The 19,638-nt window shown below is 40.0% G+C and overlaps 1 protein-coding gene across 1 annotated transcript in view; it reads left to right on the top strand.

The window, feature by feature from the left end:
- Positions 1–19,638, top strand: part of MACROD2 (mono-ADP ribosylhydrolase 2) — a 1,989,594-nt gene that overhangs the window by 1,951,425 nt on the left and 18,531 nt on the right. Inside the window, exons 16-17 of the mRNA XM_027118154.1 lie at positions 16,100–16,177; positions 19,221–19,285. Of these exons, the coding sequence (XP_026973955.1) occupies positions 16,100–16,177; positions 19,221–19,282 (140 nt within the window). The 3' untranslated portion in view covers positions 19,283–19,285. The remainder of the gene's footprint in view (positions 1–16,099; positions 16,178–19,220; positions 19,286–19,638) is intronic.

Genomic DNA, 19,638 nt, shown 5'->3' with positions numbered 1-19,638 from the left:
CACACACACACACACACACACACACACACACACACACACACACACACCACCAGCACCAGCACAGCACCACCTCCACATCTCTAATAGATGTCTCTTTATAATGGAGGACACTTACTGGTATATAAGAACCTGTCTTCTTTCTTCCTCCAAGGTTTACAGCCACACATATAATCAATATTCTATTGAAGGCAGCCAAATAGCAACCAATTAAATGCAACAGAACAGAAAGCTGAAATTTGAGGGTGGCCTTTAGAAATACTCTTACCATTTGCCCAAAGGAAACCATGGGGCAGGGGAAATGGTACTACCTCTAGCTGCATTATTTTGAACTTTCAAAGAAATTATGTTACAAGCAAAAATGTCCGTATAGTTCTGTAAAAAGAAAGAAATCAAACTCCGTTGGTATCTCCCCTTTTAAAAAGCCAGGTCTTCAGGCTTTTTTATTTGACAGTCTCAGATAGACGGGTCTACACTTTTTTTTTCTTTTTTTTTAAGAAAAGCATTGTGTCCTAAGATCAATAAATCAAAATTGGATTGCCTTCTCCTCAAAGGTGAATTGTATCTTGCTGAGGAGGTGATGTGACAGGATCTCTAGTTTGGTAAAATACATGAACAAAAAAAAGGATTAAGATTTCTTTGCCTGAAAGGAAAAGTCTGGATGTTATTTTTTCTATTATGGGAGAGTTTCCTGAATTATCTCCTAGAACAAGAGATTAAGAGTCAAGAGATAAAGCAGGTGCAAGGCCCATTATTTAGTGCTGTCAGAGCCCATTCTCTTGCTGGAGGCGTTGTTTCCACACAGAGAATGAAAGCAGCTTGACAGCTGCAGGAGTATCTATGACAGTCTGAGAAAAGAGGCAGAAAGGCAGCCACACAGAGGGCTAGGGAATCCCTTGGTTGTCAAAATTCTCAAACAAGCAAGAGATTCATGACTGTGGGAGAGACCAGGGTGCCTATAGAGACATCAGTCAAGACAAAAGCAAAATTCAGCCGTCAGAAGTCAATCAATCTACGAAGCAACGGGAGAGTTCAGATGTTCAGCACCCAGGGGCAAGCAGAAGAGTACTGAGCGACCCAGTCATGTCAGCTCCCAGAGGCTGGTACTGAAGAGCCCTGGAGCCCAGAGGGTGACATCGTCACAGACCCAGCCTCTGCTGACGGCTCACCCACTTTACCGCTGAGCCCTCAGATCCTCTGGTGCCCAAGCAAGCCACGAAAACGTACTCTGCCTCATAGTCACTCCTTCCCGTGGACTCCGAACCAAGCCATCACACACTTCTAACCACACGGTAGGAGGTTCAGAGTGACGGTAACCTGGTTTTCCAGGTTAAAGAGGCCATGGCATGTACCCAGCTTCAAAAGGAGAATGAAAGCCCCAAGCTTTGACTCTAAAATATCTGGCAGGGGAGTATGGTCTGTGCTACAGGGCCCTGCAGGTCCTGTAGAGGCGAGACCTTGGCATGTCACCATTCCCACGGAGCCTGCTGCAGCTGACCACAGAAGTCCCTGGCGTTCGACAGGACTCACTCTCCTCATTGTGAATAGGTCTGTGTTCCTCTCCCTCCCCCAAGCCATCCTAAGGACATGGAGGACATTCTTCAAGTCCATTGCTTTCAAATGGATTAGAGTTGACCAAGCAGACCTGTGAAAGAAGATTCTAGGCCATTCCCAAATTCCAGTCCCATTTCACCTGCCTCTGTAGGGCTCTCTCACCACTGTCACTAGATTGATGAAGTGGAAATAGCCCAGGAGTGAATTTGGAAGAATTTTCAGCCCCAACTTCGTCACTAGATGGCCTGGGGCAGCCATGCCACTTTTCTGGGGCCCAGCGTCACACCTGTGAAGGGTTTTGTTGGACTGGAATATGGTCAAAGATCTTTTTTTATTTCTTGGGCAAAGCAGTCTGGTTCAGACAGCAAAAGACAAGATAGGCCTATTACCTAGGAGGGGAATAAAGCCCCTAGGTAGAGGGGGTTGGCAAACATAACAGCAATTTCTTGCAGGTAACTTAGAATTCTCTTTGGTAAAAGGCATCTGACTGAGTTTAATAGCAGTTTTAGTTACATGTTTAATGAATGTGGCCTAGACAGTCTTTTCTGTGTGTGTGTGTGTGTGTGTGTGTGTGTGTGTGTGTGTGTGTGTGTTTAGTGTTTGCTCTGGTAGTGATAAACTCTCAGAAGGCATAAAAATGATTAAATACAAAGAAGTTCAAAGATTAAGATCCAGGCATCTGTGAAATGGGCTTTCTGAAGAAAAGCTAAATATAAAATGGGCTCTAGTTTAATGCCAGGTGTGTTTGAAAACTTCTCCTAGTAGGAAAAAAATCTATCATTTTTCTTTGAAGCTGAGAGAATTGGTATTGAGAGTCTAAGACCAGAAATGGAATTTCCTTAACAGAACTGAATGCACTTACTTCCAGATCAGGGTCCTCTGATAGTTTGTCTTTCGGTGTTTCTGTAAATCTACTAGTTATTTATTGTGCAAATCTACTAGTTATACAGCTTTCTTCCTGGGTATTGATTTCTAGTACTTTGGTCATCACCAAGATGACCCACTAGATTTTATTAAATGTTCTGAATAAATTGTGCTATTTAGGAAAATAGACCATGAGGGCAAAATCTAGTGGAAATAATTAAGGAATCTATAATTAAGAATGTACAGGACTAAATTATCCTTTGACTAAAGAGCTGTGTATGTAATCATGCAGGATTTCAACCCAAGCAGTCAGAGGCACTTTCTTTCAGGAGACTTAAGTGTGTGATGAAGTTTCTAAGAATCCAGCGTGGGTTATTTCCAGCAGCAAGTTTCCTTCCTTATGAAAGATACCACATAAAGAATCATTTGAAAGCCCAAAGCTACCCCACTGTGGCTCCTTACATAGTTAAAACCCTATTAGAGTAAAAGAATCAAGAGATTCCTGTGGAAAAAAATCCCTATCTCTGTGCTCACTAGGGCCCTGCTGGGTAGACTTATCTGGTCGCTGTAGAGAAATAAGAGCCACAAAGAGGGTGTGATGGTTGGGGGGGGGGGGTGGCATTTGAGAGACACCCGGTTTGTATTGTTCCTGCTGGAAAGACCCTGATCTGAGACCAGCCCTGGCGGCCCCCGGCTGAGAAGAGCCTACTTGTAGCCTTCATTCCTGCCAGGCCCTGGAGGGTGTGGGGACTGCATTATAGGCTGAATGAGAGTTAGATGCTTAACTGGGGCCTGGAAAAGGGAAAGAAAAGCCAGACGTGTAGAATGTGATCGGAATCCAGCTCAGGTAAGCCAAGTGTGGCAACACCTGGGAAGGCTTCGGTGGTTGTGATCTTACATAAAGGAGATGGAACTGCCTTTTAGAGTTCCATGGGGGCAGCACAACCAGCAAAGGGAGATGAGGAGTAAAACAGGTCAGGCCTAAGGTGGTCCAGTTGAAGATGTAAGAAACTGAATCCTCCAGATCTTTGACACACAGGAGATATTTCTACCTATCCCAGTGCTTGGCAAGGATGCAAAACATTTGAAACTGACTCCTCTAACCAGCTCCAACTTAAATGTCATTTCCTTGTTCTCCAAGATTTTTCTTCACCAGCCCTCAAAAAAGGTGACTCACTCTCCACTGGGCCTCCAGAGTTCCTAGTTCATACCATAACACGTGGCTTGTGGGTGGTCCATGTTCTCAATCTCACCCCCCCCCACCCCCGTCTCAGCTAGCTTGTGAAGTCCATGAAGACATCAGTATGCCTCATCCATTTTTATCTCAGCATGTAGTAGACACTGAAGTATCTGGTGGATATGTTTTGGGGGTTTTCTTCACAAATATTGGGTCTCTATAGCCTGGCTATTCTGACAATAACTAGTGATGAATTTCCAAACCATTCCCAAAGTGGCTGTATGCAGGGACATCATCCGGTTAAACATAAAAGGAAAAGGTATATGCATATGTCTGGATTTCATGCCCACCTTCGGCTACCGCCACTGCCTTTTATCTACTAAAGACAGCTTCTGATTTTTTTTTTTTTTTCCCAGTACGCGGGCCTCTCACTGCTGTGGCCTCTCCCGTTGCGGAGCACAGGCTCTGGACGCGCAGGCTCAGCAGCCATGGCTCACGGGCCCAGCCGCTCCGCGGAATGTGGGATCTTCCCGGACCGGGGCACGAACCCGTGTCCCCTGCATCGGCAGGCAGACTCTCAACCACTGCGCCACCAGAGAAGCCCCTTCTGCCCATTTTTTGATTGGGTTGTTTTTTTTTTGATATTGAGTTGCATGAGCTGTTTGTATACTTTGGAGATTAATCCCTTGTCAGTTGCTTCATTTGAAAATATTTTCTCCCATTCTGTGGGTCGTCTTTTCGTTTTGTTTATGGTTTCCTTTGCTGTACAAAAGCTTTTAAGTTTCGTTAGGTCCCATTTGTTTATTGTTGCTTTTATTTTCATTACTCTAGGAGGTGGATTGTAAAAAGATCTTGCTGCAATTTACACCAGAGGGTGTTTTGCCTATGTTTTCCTATAAGAGTTTTATAGTATCTGGTCTTACATTTAGGTCTTTACTCCATTTTGAGTTTATTTTTGTGTATGGTGTTAGAGAATGTTCTAATTTCATTCTTTTACATGTAGCTGTCCAGTTTTCCCAGCACCACTTATTGAAGAGACTGTCTTTTCTCCACTGTATATTCTTGCCTCCTTTGTCATAGATTACATGACCATGGTGCATGGGTTTATCTCTGGACTTTCTGTCCTGTTCCATTGAGCTATAGCTGTTTTTGTGCCAGTACCATACTGTTTTGATTACTGTAGCTTTGTAATATAGTCTGAAGCCAGGGACCCTGATTCCCCCAGCTCTGTTTTGCTTTCTCAAGATTGCTTTGGCTATTCAAGGTCTTTTGTATTTCCTTAAAAACTGTAATTTTTTTCTTCTAATTCTATGAAAAATGCTATAGGTAATTAGATGGGGATTGCATTGAATCTGTAGATTATTTTGGATAATATTGTCATTTTGGCAATATTGATTCTTCCAATCCAAGAACATGGTATATCTCTCCATCTGTTTGTGTCATCTTTGATTTCTTTCATCAGTATCTTATAGTTTTCTGAGTACAGGTCTTTTGCCTCCTTAGGTAGGTTTGTTCCTAGGTATTTTATCCTTTTGATGTGATAGTAGATGGGATTGTTTCCTTAATTTCTCTGTCTGATCTTCCATTGTTAGTGTATAGTAATGCAAGAGATTTCTGTGTATTAATTTTGTATCCTGCAACTTTACCAAATTCATTGATGAGCTCTAGTAGTTTTCTGGTAGCATCTTCAGGATTTTCTATGTATAGTATCATGTCATCTACAAACAATGACAATTCTACTTCTTCTTTTCCAATTTGGATTCATTTTATTTCATTTTCTTCTCTGATTGCCGTGGCTAGGACTTCCAAAACTATGTTGAAAAACTTCCAAAACTAAGTGGCAAGAGTGGACATCTTTGTCTTCTTCCTGATTTTAGAGGAAATGCTTTCAGTTTTTCACCATTGAGAATAGTCATTCCTTTTTGACTTTGGAGAGGGAGCCAAGGGCATGTGTCTACAAGTGATGACCACCAGTAGGATGGTCAAGGAGCAGCTTTAGGATTGAGGTTCTTTGGGAGAAAATAGGTTAGATGAGGGGCAGATGGCTTACAATTGTACTTTTGTCCCGAAGAAATAGGAACTAATTGTAAATCAAGTATACCCATCTGCTCAGGCTGCCATAAAAAAAATACCATAGACTGGGCGGCTTAAATACCAGAAGTCTATTTTCTCACAGCTCTGGAGGCTGAGAAGTCCAAATCAAGGTGCTGGCTGATTTGGTTTATGGCGGGATCTCTCTTCCTGGCCTATAGGTGGCCCCCTTCTCACTGTGTCCTCATATGGCAAAGGGAGAGAGAGAGAGCTCTCTTCTTATAAAGCCACAGTCCTATCAGATTAGGGCCTCACTATTGTGACCTCATTTAATTTTAATTACCTCCATGAAGGCCCTATTTCCAAATACAGTCACATTGCCACTTGGGGCTTCAACATATGAATCTTGTGGCAGGGGCGGGGTCACAAATATTCAGTCCATAACCTCAAGTCTGATCAGAACTATCCTTTGATAAATATTCCTAAAACCAGCTGTTGACAAAGGCCAAGTATGTGAGACACCCGGAGTGAATACCCCATCCCACAAATCAAAGGAGTCTGCACATCTGGTCTTGGGTTTAAGCTGGTGATGTGAAGTCACATTTCAAATCTCACTCACCCAAACATAATGATATGAAAGCAGATAAGTAAAACAAGCAAACGAACAACACAAATAAAAACAGTAATTAAAAGAACAAGCTGGGCTTTCCTGGTGGCTCAGCGGTTGAGAGTCCGCCTGCCGATGCAGGGGATGCGGGTTCTTGCCCCGGTCTGGGGGGATCCCACATGCTGCGGAGCAGCTGGGCCCGTGAGCCATGGCTGCTGAGCCTGCGCGTCCAGAGCCTGTGCTCCGCAACGGGAGAGGCCACAACAGTGAGAGGCCTGCTTACCGCCAAAAAAAAAAAAAGAACGAGCTGGTAGCCATGGCAAAAGGAAGGCGTAAGCCTGGTGTCACCCCCAACCTACTCCCTAGCTCTACCAGGCTCTGAAATAATCCTGAATAGGGTCTTACTAGCTACCATTTACTTTCCCAACTGGGAGAAGAGCAGGCCAGGGAAATTTCCACAAGCGCATGAAGACAGCCGTGAACACCTTTATTCTGCCTTGCCCCAAAGAGACAGGAAAACAAGCTGTGATTCTCCATTTCAATATCTCTTGCTGGGAGGAAAATGGAAAAGGAAAGGCAGACCAATAACAAATCCCTGGATCTAATTACCTCTAGGGGAAAAAAACAATAGGAATTTCACCAAATAGAGGGCAAAAGGGAAAATAAATAAGGCAAGATCTTGGGGGTGAGCAGGAAGCAGAGGAGGAGGTGCTGGAAAGTCCCAGATGAAGCCCCCTTGAAAGAGGAGCCCCCTTCATTCCCTGAGGAGTCTGTGTAGGGTTTGCTTAGGGTTTATCACCTTCTGCTTTGGAGGCTGAGAGAGAAAACAGCAAAGAGAATAGCGAAGCCCAAGCTGACTTTTTTGCTCTTAGAGCAAAAACGAGTTGCAAGGCTCACGTTGAATTGAAAAAAACTATCCAACCCCAAGGATAGCCCCCACTGTGACAGGCAACAGTACCGACAAAGTGGTGGCCTGGGCTGGGCATGGGACACACTTGCTGAGGAATCCAGCACAATGAATGTGGTTGATGCTGTGACCACTTTACCCTCCCAAAGAAAACGCTTCCACAGACAAAGTGCGAAAGGAGTAGCTTGCTAATGTGTGTGTCACATGCTCACCCTATAGTAATGACCTTATTGACTTTCATGTAGTCTTCATAAATTAAGAAAATTAACCCTCTCTCTGTCAAACACGTTGCAGGTATTTTCTCCTGGATTGCCTTCTTTTGATTTTCTTTAAGATACATTAAATAAATTTTACTATGCTTTCTTCTAAAATCTTCAGATATTGTTTTTTAAGTGACCTATATGGGAAAAGAATCTAAAAGAGGGTGAATATACGTTGCTGTGTGGTAGAAACTAACACAACATTTTTAAATCAACTATACTCCAATAAAATTTTTTTTAAAACTCAAAAAAAATTCAGTAAGAAAAAAATGAGCAATCAAATAGAAAAATTGGTAAAATATTAAAATAAATGACAGACGAGAGGAAGGGAGGGAGGGAGGAAGGGAGGAAAGATATTAGGAAGGAAGTTAGGAAGGAAGGAAGGAGGAATCTCAACACCCTGCATGTTAAGAGGTAATAATAAAAGAAAAATACACTGTAGAACAGTATTAGTGCTCTATTCTCTGAGATTTATTAATCTAGCTAAGCCAGTCTTCTACTCCATTCAGTTCTTTTCATTAAGGTTTATACGTAGCACGGACTCAATATATATGCTGGCTGGCTGGCTGAATGAATGAATAATACCAAAGAGGAGGAAAAATGTGATAAATTCTTGAATGATACGGAGAAGTGATTCAGCTAAGTTTTTATGCTTAAATATCCTTGATTAAGAGACATCAAGAAGTAGATATTAAATTTGTTTCTCTCAGCCAAAAAATATTAATCAAGCGTTTATTATAGTCAATCATTATCTCTTTTGATCCTCAAATGTTGTGAGGGAGATATCATTACCTCCATGTATAAGTGACAAAACTGAAACTCTGAATGTGAACGAGACCTATCCAAGATCGCACAAATAGAGATGCCAGAGCTTGGATTTGAAACCAGCTGTGTCCAACTCCAGAGAGCTACACTCCATCCCCTTTCACTGATGTTGAGCTTCCCACAAAGGTGGCCAGAAATGGACAGTCCTGAGGTTCAGTATCTGTCATGAGTAACAGAAAAGGGAGTTACAAAAAGCAAAACAAAGGCGTATTCAAAGGAGAGAAGGAATTTGTAGAGGCTGGACTTGTGGTTTGTTGCGTGTCATTTGTTGTAGAGAAGGTGGGTAGTAATCTTTGTTAAATGCTGTCTGGTCTATTTTGCCTCCCTTCACTTTGGATGAATTTTCCTAGGAGTAGTGTTTATCCTTTGAACCCTTACATATTATCACAAAACACCTGGATAAGAAACCTGGTTGCTACTGAAGCAGCTATGTAAATGCATAAGCCCATGCCATTACCAAGGATTGGAATTTTTTTCTTGAGGTTAAATATATTTAGTTTATCGCTGTTGGAACCACATCACTAAGAGGAGTCGCGTCACTGACTTTTACAATCATTTTACATAGTGTTGGTGCCTTGATTGTAAAGAGCAGTTTGTGGGTAAGTATAACAATACAAAGACTCAACTTCTCTTCAAGTCCTGTCTTCTCACTGACACTCTGTTCTTGCTCCGTAAGTTGGTCTTTGATCTCCTTTAGTTTTACTTGCACTTGGATTCTACACCTAGAAAGTGAGCTTGGCACTCTAGGATAAAGTAAGGTCTAATGGAGCTCATCTCCCCTAACAATCAGTTGCTTAAAAAGAACATAAATTAATGTTTATGCATGTGGAAGAATGGCTTTTCTCCATTTGAGCTTGGAAGTTAAATATATGTGACAAATGCCTTAAACTCTGCGACCAGTTTTCTTCCATTTTAGTACCATTGTGAAGGCAACAGAGTTTATTTTAGCCTGTTAAGGGACGTCTCATCTGTATACATCAACTTGGCATTTCTCAAAATTTCATACAGATACCATTTGTTGCCCTGAAACCACACTCCTTCTCAGATGGGGCTCCAACCCAGCCAAAAGTCAGACTGGAACTTGAACCCAGGATCCCTGACTAGGAGGGGACTCAAACGCATTGTCTTTTCATTGAAACCGCTCACCTGGTGTCAGGACTTACTGAAGCTCATGTTCCTTAGTCTCGATGCAGAAAGAATTCAGTGTGAGGCAAAGTGATAGGAAAGAATGAGTTTATTAGCATAGGACACTTGTGAAAGATATAAGCGGGCAGGCAAGGGAGTGCAGCTCTGAGAACAAAGAGGGCTACATTTTTATAATCAGAGGGAAGGTGGGGGAAGACCACCTTCTCCCTCATTTTGGGGGAGATGTCAAGGTTTGCATCATTAGTTCCTCCTTTGACCCTATGTGGTCTGACCAGGATTGTCATTGAGCTATTTTAATCATATGTATATCAGCAAAAGGGTGATGACATATACTAAAATATGGTAATTCATCTCAGATTTCAGTATAATGTCCCCTTTCACCTAGTTTCTTTCCCCTTTCACTTATATTCCCGTCTTGACTACATGCAGAAATGCAACTCTTCAAGGACCATTTACTCCCTGACCTCATGTAACAAGATTCAGACCCCATATCTATTGTCTTATATTTTTAACTATCAGGATTTGTGGCTTGAGTGTGCCTTGCACTTGAATGTGCTTGGTCTTCCTTCAAGGTAGCGTAGATTGTTGCTAGGTTACTAGATTCTTTTCTTGAGTGGTCATTAGCTTACAGTAGTCTCCCAAACTCCCTTAAAATTCCCTCTGTCTTTAAACCCCTAGTGGGATTTTTCAACTAGCTATTTAAGTATCCTACTCTATCCCTATCAGCTCTGTAGATGATTTTAGGTGATATCAAAATTAACATATTTATTATTTATTCACACAAATTTTTATCGTGTGAAAAAAGTAGGCACAAATTAAGCTCACAGTTTTATAGCTATGATTGCTATGGGACAAAATTAAGAAGCAATGTTAGGCCTGAGTCAATTAAAAACATTATTAAGCATTAGTTGTCACCACAGTAATGCTGCATAACAAGCCATCTTCAATTTCAGAGGCTTAGAACAACAATCATCCATTCTTTTGTTCAGAGAGGATCAACCACATCTAGTCTGGGCCAGGAAGGATGTCAGGCTGAGTTGAGTTCAGGTCTTATCCTCCTTAGATCCGCTGCTCCCTAAAGCATGTTCTTCTTGGGGCAAAAGGTAGGAGCACAAGAGGGCAAACCCCAACTGTACAAATGCATTTCAAACCTCTGTTTGACTCACTTTTGCTAATATTCCATTAGCCAAAGCAAATTCCATGACCAAGCCCAATGTCAGGGAACAGTGAAGTCAACTCCTGTAGGGGTGGAAGACAGGAAGTGAGCCTTTTGAAACAATTACCTAATCCATTACATTAATAATAAAGTTGGAACACAGATATGGCAAAAGTCAAGATGGTTCAAGAATGCTTGCTTTGGTTCAACACACTTTAATTCAATACAATTGAATCCAGACAGGCCCTGCTTTCTATAGCTGTCATGATACCTAGGCAACTACACATTCTGAGAAATAATTATTTGTAATTCTATTTGTTGCATGGAGTTTGTCAACACAAATCTCAAAAGAAAAACTTGGAGAATCTTCTGACTTCTCTCCATGTTTATGTATTTTAAAATCTGGTTAACTGTATTCTATATGCATTTCAGTATCTTTTCTTTGTGATGAGACTTGCTTCATTTTATTATTTTTTATGTAATGCAACTAACCTACAAAAGGTTATCATAATCAAGGCTTTGAAGAGGACAGTTGAGGTTGGTAATTGAAAATGAAAATGGTACTGTCTGTCCCAGACTCTTTCTATTTCAGCATCTTTTATCTCCTGCTAGGAGCCCTGAAATGTACCTCATTTGTGTTCCAAGCAGCAGCAATCAAAATGAGGGAAGGACAGGCAAACTGAAATAAATAGGCTGTAGAGGCAATTTTTGTTTTGATCAGATTCTATTGTCTGTGTGAAATGGCATCATTTCTCTGGGGCACTCAGATGCATTGCCCAGCAGGGGAGAAACCAGTTAGGATAATAACAGTTCCACACACATCAGAGTAATAAATATCTGTCGTTCTTCTCTCCCTCTTTCCAAATACACCACACACACACACACACATGCACATGCATACACATATACACATGCATATTCACATAAGCACGCCATTGCACACATACATAGTCATATATTCATACCACATGCGCATGTATCATGCACACTCATGATATTAAATGAATAATGTCTACCAAACATACCATTAGGGTCTTCAAAAGCGGATCTAAGAGACCGCTGCTCAAGAACATGGCAATATATAGAGCTACAACTATGATTTCTCTTTTCATCTGTCATGGATCTCAAAACCTGCCATTACATCTCATGCTAATCTGTGCCAATATGGTGGCATAACCTGAGATTTCTCAAACAATGTACTATATTTTAAAATAATGAGGTTGAAAAGACAAAACGTAAGGCAAACAACTTAAATATTTACTGTCTGATTTGCCTTTTGGGTTTTGCTTTCTTCAACTTCTTTTTTCCTCTCTCGCCCAGCTCTTAAAAGTGTTTTGTATGCTCCTTCATTTTCATTGAGCATTATTATATTGACTAGCATCCTGTCTATTAGCTAGAAAGTTCTCTGAGATGTCAGAGAGGTATCTCTATAGTAATATCACCAGGGTTATTACCATTGAGAGTAATGACTTTGAAAGAGATTTCCTGGAAGAATCAGCTACAGGTTCCCTAGATCCCATCACAAACAATGACGCCAAGGAGAAAGTCAAAGAAGTAATGATTAAATCGTGTTAGGTCAATTAACTTTCCTTCCATAGTAATCATCTTATGAAATACAACAATTATGTTGTATTTTAATAAGTTCTGATGGTGTCCAAGGAGTTAGAACATTTTATAGTTATTTTTATAGTGAAAAAGCCGAGGCTTTTAAATACTATGAGATTTGGTAAAAGTCATTGAAGAAATTAAGTGACCAGCCAGGATATTCTCTTTTATGACATGTCTGTGTCCGTGTCCTGCCCATTTTCTTTTGGGTTCCTTGTCTCTTCTATGTTATATTGTTTTCTTTATATATTAGTACAAGAGTCCTTTGTAAGTGAGATCCATATTATATATATGTGTGTTTGTGTGTATATATACATATATATATATATATATATATATGTACACACACACAAATGGCAAATATCTTCTACTCTGGTTTACTTTGCACTCTCTTAATGGCGTGTTTTGATAAAATAATGATGCTAATTTAAATGTTTTCCATATTATTAGTCTTTTGCCTAATGGTCAGTGCTTTGTAACTGTGTAAGAAATTTTTGCCTCATGATATAAAAGTCTTTTTCCATGTTACCTTTCAAATTTAGTTCTATAATCTACCTGGAATTTATATTTTCATATAGTGAAAATCCTTCAGTGTAGGTCTACTGTTTTTCCCCCTGAACAAATTCTATTTTTTCCCTGAAAATTTATTTCAAATTGGAAGTTTGAAAGAAGATTTTGCTAGGTATGAAATTTTACGTTAGTGATATTTTCTTTAAGTGCTTTGAAGATATCATTACATTGTCTCTGGATTCCATGATTTTTATTGAGATGTCATCTATAATTCCTATTGTTGCTATTTTGAAGTTAATGGGTCTTTACTCCTAAATATATATTTTTTCTTTAACCTTGATTTTCTGCAAGTTTACACTGATTGGCCTGAATAAGATTTGCGTTGCATTAATTTTGCTTGGGTATCATAATACTCTTAAAGCAGTGGCTTGATATTTTCCATTCAGTTTGGGAAATTATCAGCCATTATCTTTTAAAATATTGCTTTTGCCCCATTACACATAGGATACACCCTATCTCATACGTCTGCTAATTCTTTTCATCTGTATTTTATTCTTTATATTTTCTAACTTAGCTTTCAGTTTGTAAATTCCTCCTTCAGCTGTGTCTAATTGCCACCAAATCCACCTATTGAATTCTAAACTTCAATTATTATATAATTTTCAGTTCTAGAATTTACATCTGACTTTTTTTATTTAGCATCTAGTCCAGTTAACTTCTTTGCCATGAGAATTCTCCCTCTTCTCACCCAATTCTTAAACACATTAACCATATTTTAAAGTTGTATCTACAAATAGATCTCTAACATGTCTCTATATATTGTCTTGGTTTTCAGTGATCCATTCTTGTTCCTCAGGAATGACCGGTAATTTTTTATTGAATGCTAGACACTACGTGCGAAAAATTGTAGAGATAACTTGAGCCTCTGGGTGGCCTTATCTTCTTCCAGAGAGGATTTATTTTTGTTTCTGAAAGGCTGGTAGGATTGAGTAGAGCACTGAAATCAAATCAGAGATTAAATTGATTAAAAGTAGGCCTTCAATTTTTTTTAAGAACTGGTCTATTTCAAGTTCATTGCCCCCCCCAAGTATAACCCACAGAAAACTCAAGGTACTTATCAGCGCACCTCTTCTTTGGTGGGCCCTGACCTGTAAGTTTTTCCTCTCTCCCCACAAATCTCATTAAAAAACATCTGAAGGCTCTGTTAAACTTCTTTGTATGTGGAATGTCAGGTTCACCATTTTTCACCTCCTCCAGCTTCTGCTGCATTAATGGCTCTCTAGTGCCTTAAGTTCCTCAAATAATCTGTTCAATGTTTCTAGCTGTTCTTGGTGGAAGTGTTATTCTACAGTATGATAGTCTACTTTAGGCAGAAATCCCTTTCTCTAGTTGTGGTGTGCAGGCTTCTCATTGCACTGGCTTCTCTTGTTGTGGAGCACGGGCTCTAGGCGTGCGGGCTTCAGTAGTGGCTTGCGGACTCTAGAGCGCAGGCTCAGTAGTTGTGGCACACGGGCTTAGTTGCTCCGTGGCATGTGGGATCTTCCCAGACCAGGGCTTGAACCTGTGTCCCCTGCATTAGCAGGCAGCTTCTTAAACACTGCACCACCAGAGAAGCCCTCTCAGTGTAATTTTAACTTGCATTTTTTTTCGTTAGTAGCAAAGTGAATCACATTTTCACACAACTACAGGCCATTCTTATTTTTTAATTAACTTCCTGTTAGATTTCTTGCTCAATTTTCTATCCAATTGTCAATCTTGTTTATGTTTAGAAGTACTTTATATATCAAAGATATTAACCCTTTGTCTAGTCTATGATAAAAGGTATAAATAATTTTCCTCAACTGGTAATATTTCTTTTTTTAAACATTTCTTCTGGTAGCTTTTCCACCCATAAGTTTGTGTTTATATAAAGTCAAATAGTTCCATTTTTTCTAACTACTTCTGTTTTGAGGCATACTAGCAAAGACTTCCTGCTCCCAAGCTTAGACAACTCCATCAGTAGTTTCTTCTGTAATTGTGTCTGTAAGGAACGTGTTGATGAGCAATTGGAAAATGGTCTATTTTCTAGAATTGACAGAGTGACAAAAGATATGACATGGTTAAGTCCAGCTGGAAGTTTCAAGTTTTGTTTTCGTTTTCCCAACCTAAAAGAACTCATGGGCACAGTCACTTTCATGTTGTCCTTGTAGGACTTGGGTATCCACGAGTCATGTTTCCTTATGTTATCCCCTTCCTGACTTTTCTCATCCACTCTCATGTCATCAACAATATAACATTATTCTACATGGACATCTCCCAAATTCCCACATGTCTAATTCTCAGTTTTCTTCCTCAGCATTAGATGCAAAACTTGTTTGGCATCTCCACTTAAATGACCCTCTTCACCTCCCTTCACTTTGTTTGTTTTATATATTGTCAAGTACTGACCTTCCATCCACCCAGGCTCAAAGATTAGTCACCTTACTTCTTGATTCTCAGCTTCAGTAAATCATTACCAAGAGTACAAGTTAAAGGTATCTTTCTTTGAAGAGATTATACACTGGATCTTTCCTAGCCTTGCTTCACCCTAACAGAAAGGTCAAATTGAACCTACTCTGGACTCAATAGGTATTCATGTAATGAAACTGAATTTAATCTTTTGTTTAAGTTATGGACTTGTCTAGTACTTTCTATCTTTGTATTTTCAAATGCCCTGGCTCTTCAAGCTGTGAAAACATAATAGATATTTAACTAAGAAGAGATTATTGTCCTTTTGACTATCTGTAAATTTTCTCACAATAAGAAATATGGATGTTAATTAGATTATAGTGATCATTTTTTCTATATGTACAAATATCGGATCAAGAAAAACAGTCTCCTTACAACTACATTTAGGCATGTTATATAGCTTCAGCCACAGCAAGTGATGACAAGCCTTATGAAACTGTAAATAGAGAACAATTACAACAGAAATTAACTAAAGATGGGATTCTCAACGATCCAAAATGGCGGCATCTGAGGTCTTCTAGGGGAGCAACTGAGCCATTCATTTGTGTTTAAACTTCACTGCCAGGAGAATGAATCTTTCAGCTTTCAGGCATGCCTGGAGCAAAATAGGTTTTCTTTTTTCATTCTCTTCCAAGTTTAAGCTACATAAGCTCACAAATTTCCCCAAATTCAAATTGTGGGTTGTTCTGATTAAACCAAGTTTTGCCACTTTCATGCTACCAGCTTTCTAATTTGAGACATTGTGCATGTATGTATGTGATTATCTCACAAATTAGAGAGAATTTAGAATATGACAGCACTAAAGTATTCAAGCAACTCAACCTACTATTTGCTCCTTTAAGCTTTTCTGCAAAAGAAGTTCAATCCCAGGAGTATTTTTAAACTTAAGAGGGCAATGGAGGGTGACAGAACAATTGGCAGTCAGGCTGTTCTAATTCTCTATTAATCAAGGACTATCTATCTTCTTTTTCAGGGCAAGGCGAGGACACACCTAGAGTTCCTGTGAAAAGCGAAGGCTCTGGTGACACAGAAAATTCTACAAGTCCTGATGGTAAGTTTCTGAGCTATTTGAGTCACACAAAGTACAAATCTGGCACATTTTCTCTGTGTAATCTAGGATTAAGGGAGCTGTCTATTCTATGAGTCAACATATTCAGTTTGAACAAGGTAAAGTTCAAAAACCATTTTCTACTGGGAACTAACAAAATTGGCAGCCTTTTGAAAAAAAACAGCATGTGCCTCCGTTGAATCTTACTTCCCAACACCAAGGAAACAGTGGGTAATTCCAAGGCTAAACTGAAGTCTAGCGGGTGAACCTTATGGAAACACTCAGCAAACACTCAGCATTCAGAGGAGCCCTGGCTTGAGTTTGGGCTAAGGTTATTCTTGGACCTTCATCACTTCACCTCACTGTATCACACATCAGATGGCTTGGCCAAAAACACAGTGAGTCTTTAAAAGTACTTTATAAATAAATTTACAAAAACCTTTTTTTAGTCACATCTTACTTTGAAGGCATCTAGAAATTGTGAGCCTCAGGAATATTATAGTCTTGCCCCTGCACACAGTGATACTGGAAACCCTTTGAAATATCATCATTTAGAAAAACAACTATTTGAGCACACATGATTTCTAAATATTTAATTCCACTTGCCCACAGAGCTTAAGAGAACCAGAATTATTGTTCAGTGATCAACTGTTTATATATATATTGTTGTTTGGGTTATTTTAGCCAGGAAAACAAAGCCAATTACTTTGAGTCGATAATGACCTTGGGAAACTTTCAGCCACTGGTAGAAGTTACTTGGTGGTTTTAAATGGTTTCCTATACCATGCATTCCACCCTGCTACAAGGCTTGCCCTCACCTAATTGCCTCCCTTAATCATAAGCCCTTCTGTACCAACTGATTTTTTAATTAAGTACTTTTTAAATTTTTTTTAAAAATTTATACAATTTTTTAAAGGTCACTTTCCAATTACAGTTATTACAAAATATTGGCTATATTCCCCATGTTCTACAATACATCTTTAAGCCTATCATACACCCAAAAAAACTGATTTTTTTTTTTAACCCCTGGGCATGCTTTATCTAGGGGAATAATATTGTCAAACCCCAGATTCATTCCATTAAAAGCCACCCCATGTTGGTGATGCTCAGTTGAATGAAACCTTCCCCAACCTTGTTGTGACACTATAGGCATGGTTCTTAACTAGTTCTCTGCAAAGCATGTTCCAAAGAATACGAGGTCCATGCAATGCTCAATGAATGAAAGGGAGATAAATGTGGGAAATCTTGGAGATTTGCCATGTACATTCCAGGCTCTCCAAAGTCTCAGCTGTAAAGAAACTTCTTAACATCATTTAACATTGCTTTTCCCAAACTTATTTGATCATGAAATGCTTTTCATACTAACACTTATTAGGTTTTGGAACTAGGGACCGTTGGGTTGGAGGAAGGAACAGAAAAGGAACACTCACCCATATTTTTGTAGACAGGATAGAAAGTGCATACATTATTCTTTTTTTAGAGGTACACTTCCTGTAACTGGCCAGTTTATACCTGGGGTAAAGAATGGGCTCACACACCATTAGAAACCAAGGCTAGTTTGCAGGAGGAACCAAGAGACCTCCTTGAGAGAGAGTTGGGTGGGCTGCCATCCAATGTCATTCCCTCTTTCAAGTCTCTTTGGAATGTGAGATCCAGCACCTGCCACTGTTTTTCTTGAACATGAAAACTTGATTAAAGTAAAAGAGATTTCGGGCTTTCCTGGTGGCGCAGTGGTTGACAGTCTGCCTGCTGATGCAGGGGACACGGGTTCATGCCCCAGTCCGGGAAAATCCCACATGCCGTGGAGCGGCTGGGCCCGTGAGCCATGGCCGCTGAGCCTGCGCATCTGGAGCCTGTGCTCCGCAACGGGAGAGGCCACAACAGTGAGAGGCCCGCGTACCGAAAAAAAAAAAAAGTAAAATAGATTTAGATTGTTGCTTTTGTTCCAACAAATGAAGACTATCCAAATGAGAACAAACAGAGGTTACTTATTCAGGGCTACCAAAGCATGGGTGTCACGCAGCCATCATCGCTTGTGTTTGGCCAGCTCAAAGGCAGGGAGGGAAGTGGGGAACTTCTAACAAGAGGGAAGACTTCAGGCATCCTTGTTTGGAGGTTGCTGGTAAGGGGAAGCTGCACTTGGGCTAACTAGAAGTGGCCGATTGGTTTGGGAACATATTTGGCTTTCCCTGGCTGGTCCTGTGTTGGGAGCATGGAGTAAAATACAGGGAAGCTGGCAGTCACTGACCAAGTCCTGAGCATTCTGAGCTGCTTGCTCCAAAGGTTTGAAGTCAGAATTCTATTGTTATGTTTGGCCTAGCCATTGTTCATCTGTATAAGTCTTGCAGTTTATAATATGGGCTTTGATGCTTTAAAAATACCAATCTAATTAAACCTACTGACCCTTGAAAATTTCCAATGTCTGCTGTGCCTGCTCTGGGCTCCTTCTGGACAATGGTATTAATGAATTACGTGTGCTATGTGTATGCAGATGCTTACATAGAACACACGGTAGAGTAAAAGCACACGTTTGATCATTGCTGTGCGATCTGGTTAGATGTTTTGCTTTTCTATTTCATGGTGTCCACTGCCAGTGCACCCACTGGCAAGTTTACAGTGTCAGTTCTGAATTTCAAAATTGAAGACCTGGCAAACCAAGCAGGCCTACTGGCATTGCTGTTTTAGAAGAAGCTGCTTACCTCTCTGCACGTCGATGATCTGGTTTGCTTTGTTTCCTCTTTATTTTCATAGACATCTATTAAGGCCTTTGAATTTACCTAAGGATGGTAATAAATACACACAAACTATCAACCCAAAAATCTGGTATGAAATGACAACTCAGCTCCTACAGTTTAGTAAAGAAGCAACTCTGCCCTCCCCATTCCCCCACCAGTAAAAATCTATAAGAGTGACCCCCAAATCTTGAATGAATGAAAACAAACTGAAAGAAGTATAAGCTAGGAAATCAGGAATGTAACAATTCACAGGCCATTTTAATATGTTTAAGAGATTTCTTTAACCTTTTTGTTTTCCTTTCTGGTTCCAGTTGAAATGAATAATCAGGTTGACAGTGTAAATGACCCAACAGAGAGTCAGCAAGAAGATTAATAGGTGAGTTGCCTCTGTTACAAGATTTTCAATTGATTAAATGGGCCAGCCATAGAAACTGTTTGTAAGAGGCATGTTGGATTCCCCTCAGTTCTATCCAGTCCCGTGGATAGAACTTTGAAACGTTTAAAAGTTTAGCTTCAGACTAAACTTTTAAAATATTTATACCAAATAACATATTGTAAGAAACTTACCATCTTTAAAGGAAAAAGATAAGCTATAGCATATCCAGATCATGCAATACCCTGGTTTTCTGAGCTTTGATAACAAGAAAAAAAATTTTCCATGCATCTCACCTCCTGGCTTCCTGGAATGATCAAATTATTTCAGCAACCCCCAAGCTGATTCTGAAGCAT

The sequence above is a fragment of the Aethalodelphis obliquidens genome, unplaced genomic scaffold (genome assembly GCF_003676395.1).
Source record: "Aethalodelphis obliquidens isolate GAN/ISIS:26980383/991018 unplaced genomic scaffold, ASM367639v1 scaffold18, whole genome shotgun sequence".
Classification (NCBI taxonomy): domain Eukaryota; kingdom Metazoa; phylum Chordata; class Mammalia; order Artiodactyla; family Delphinidae; genus Aethalodelphis; species Aethalodelphis obliquidens.
Note: the sequence above shows the minus strand (reverse complement) of the source record. Positions and strands in the feature narration are given on the sequence as shown.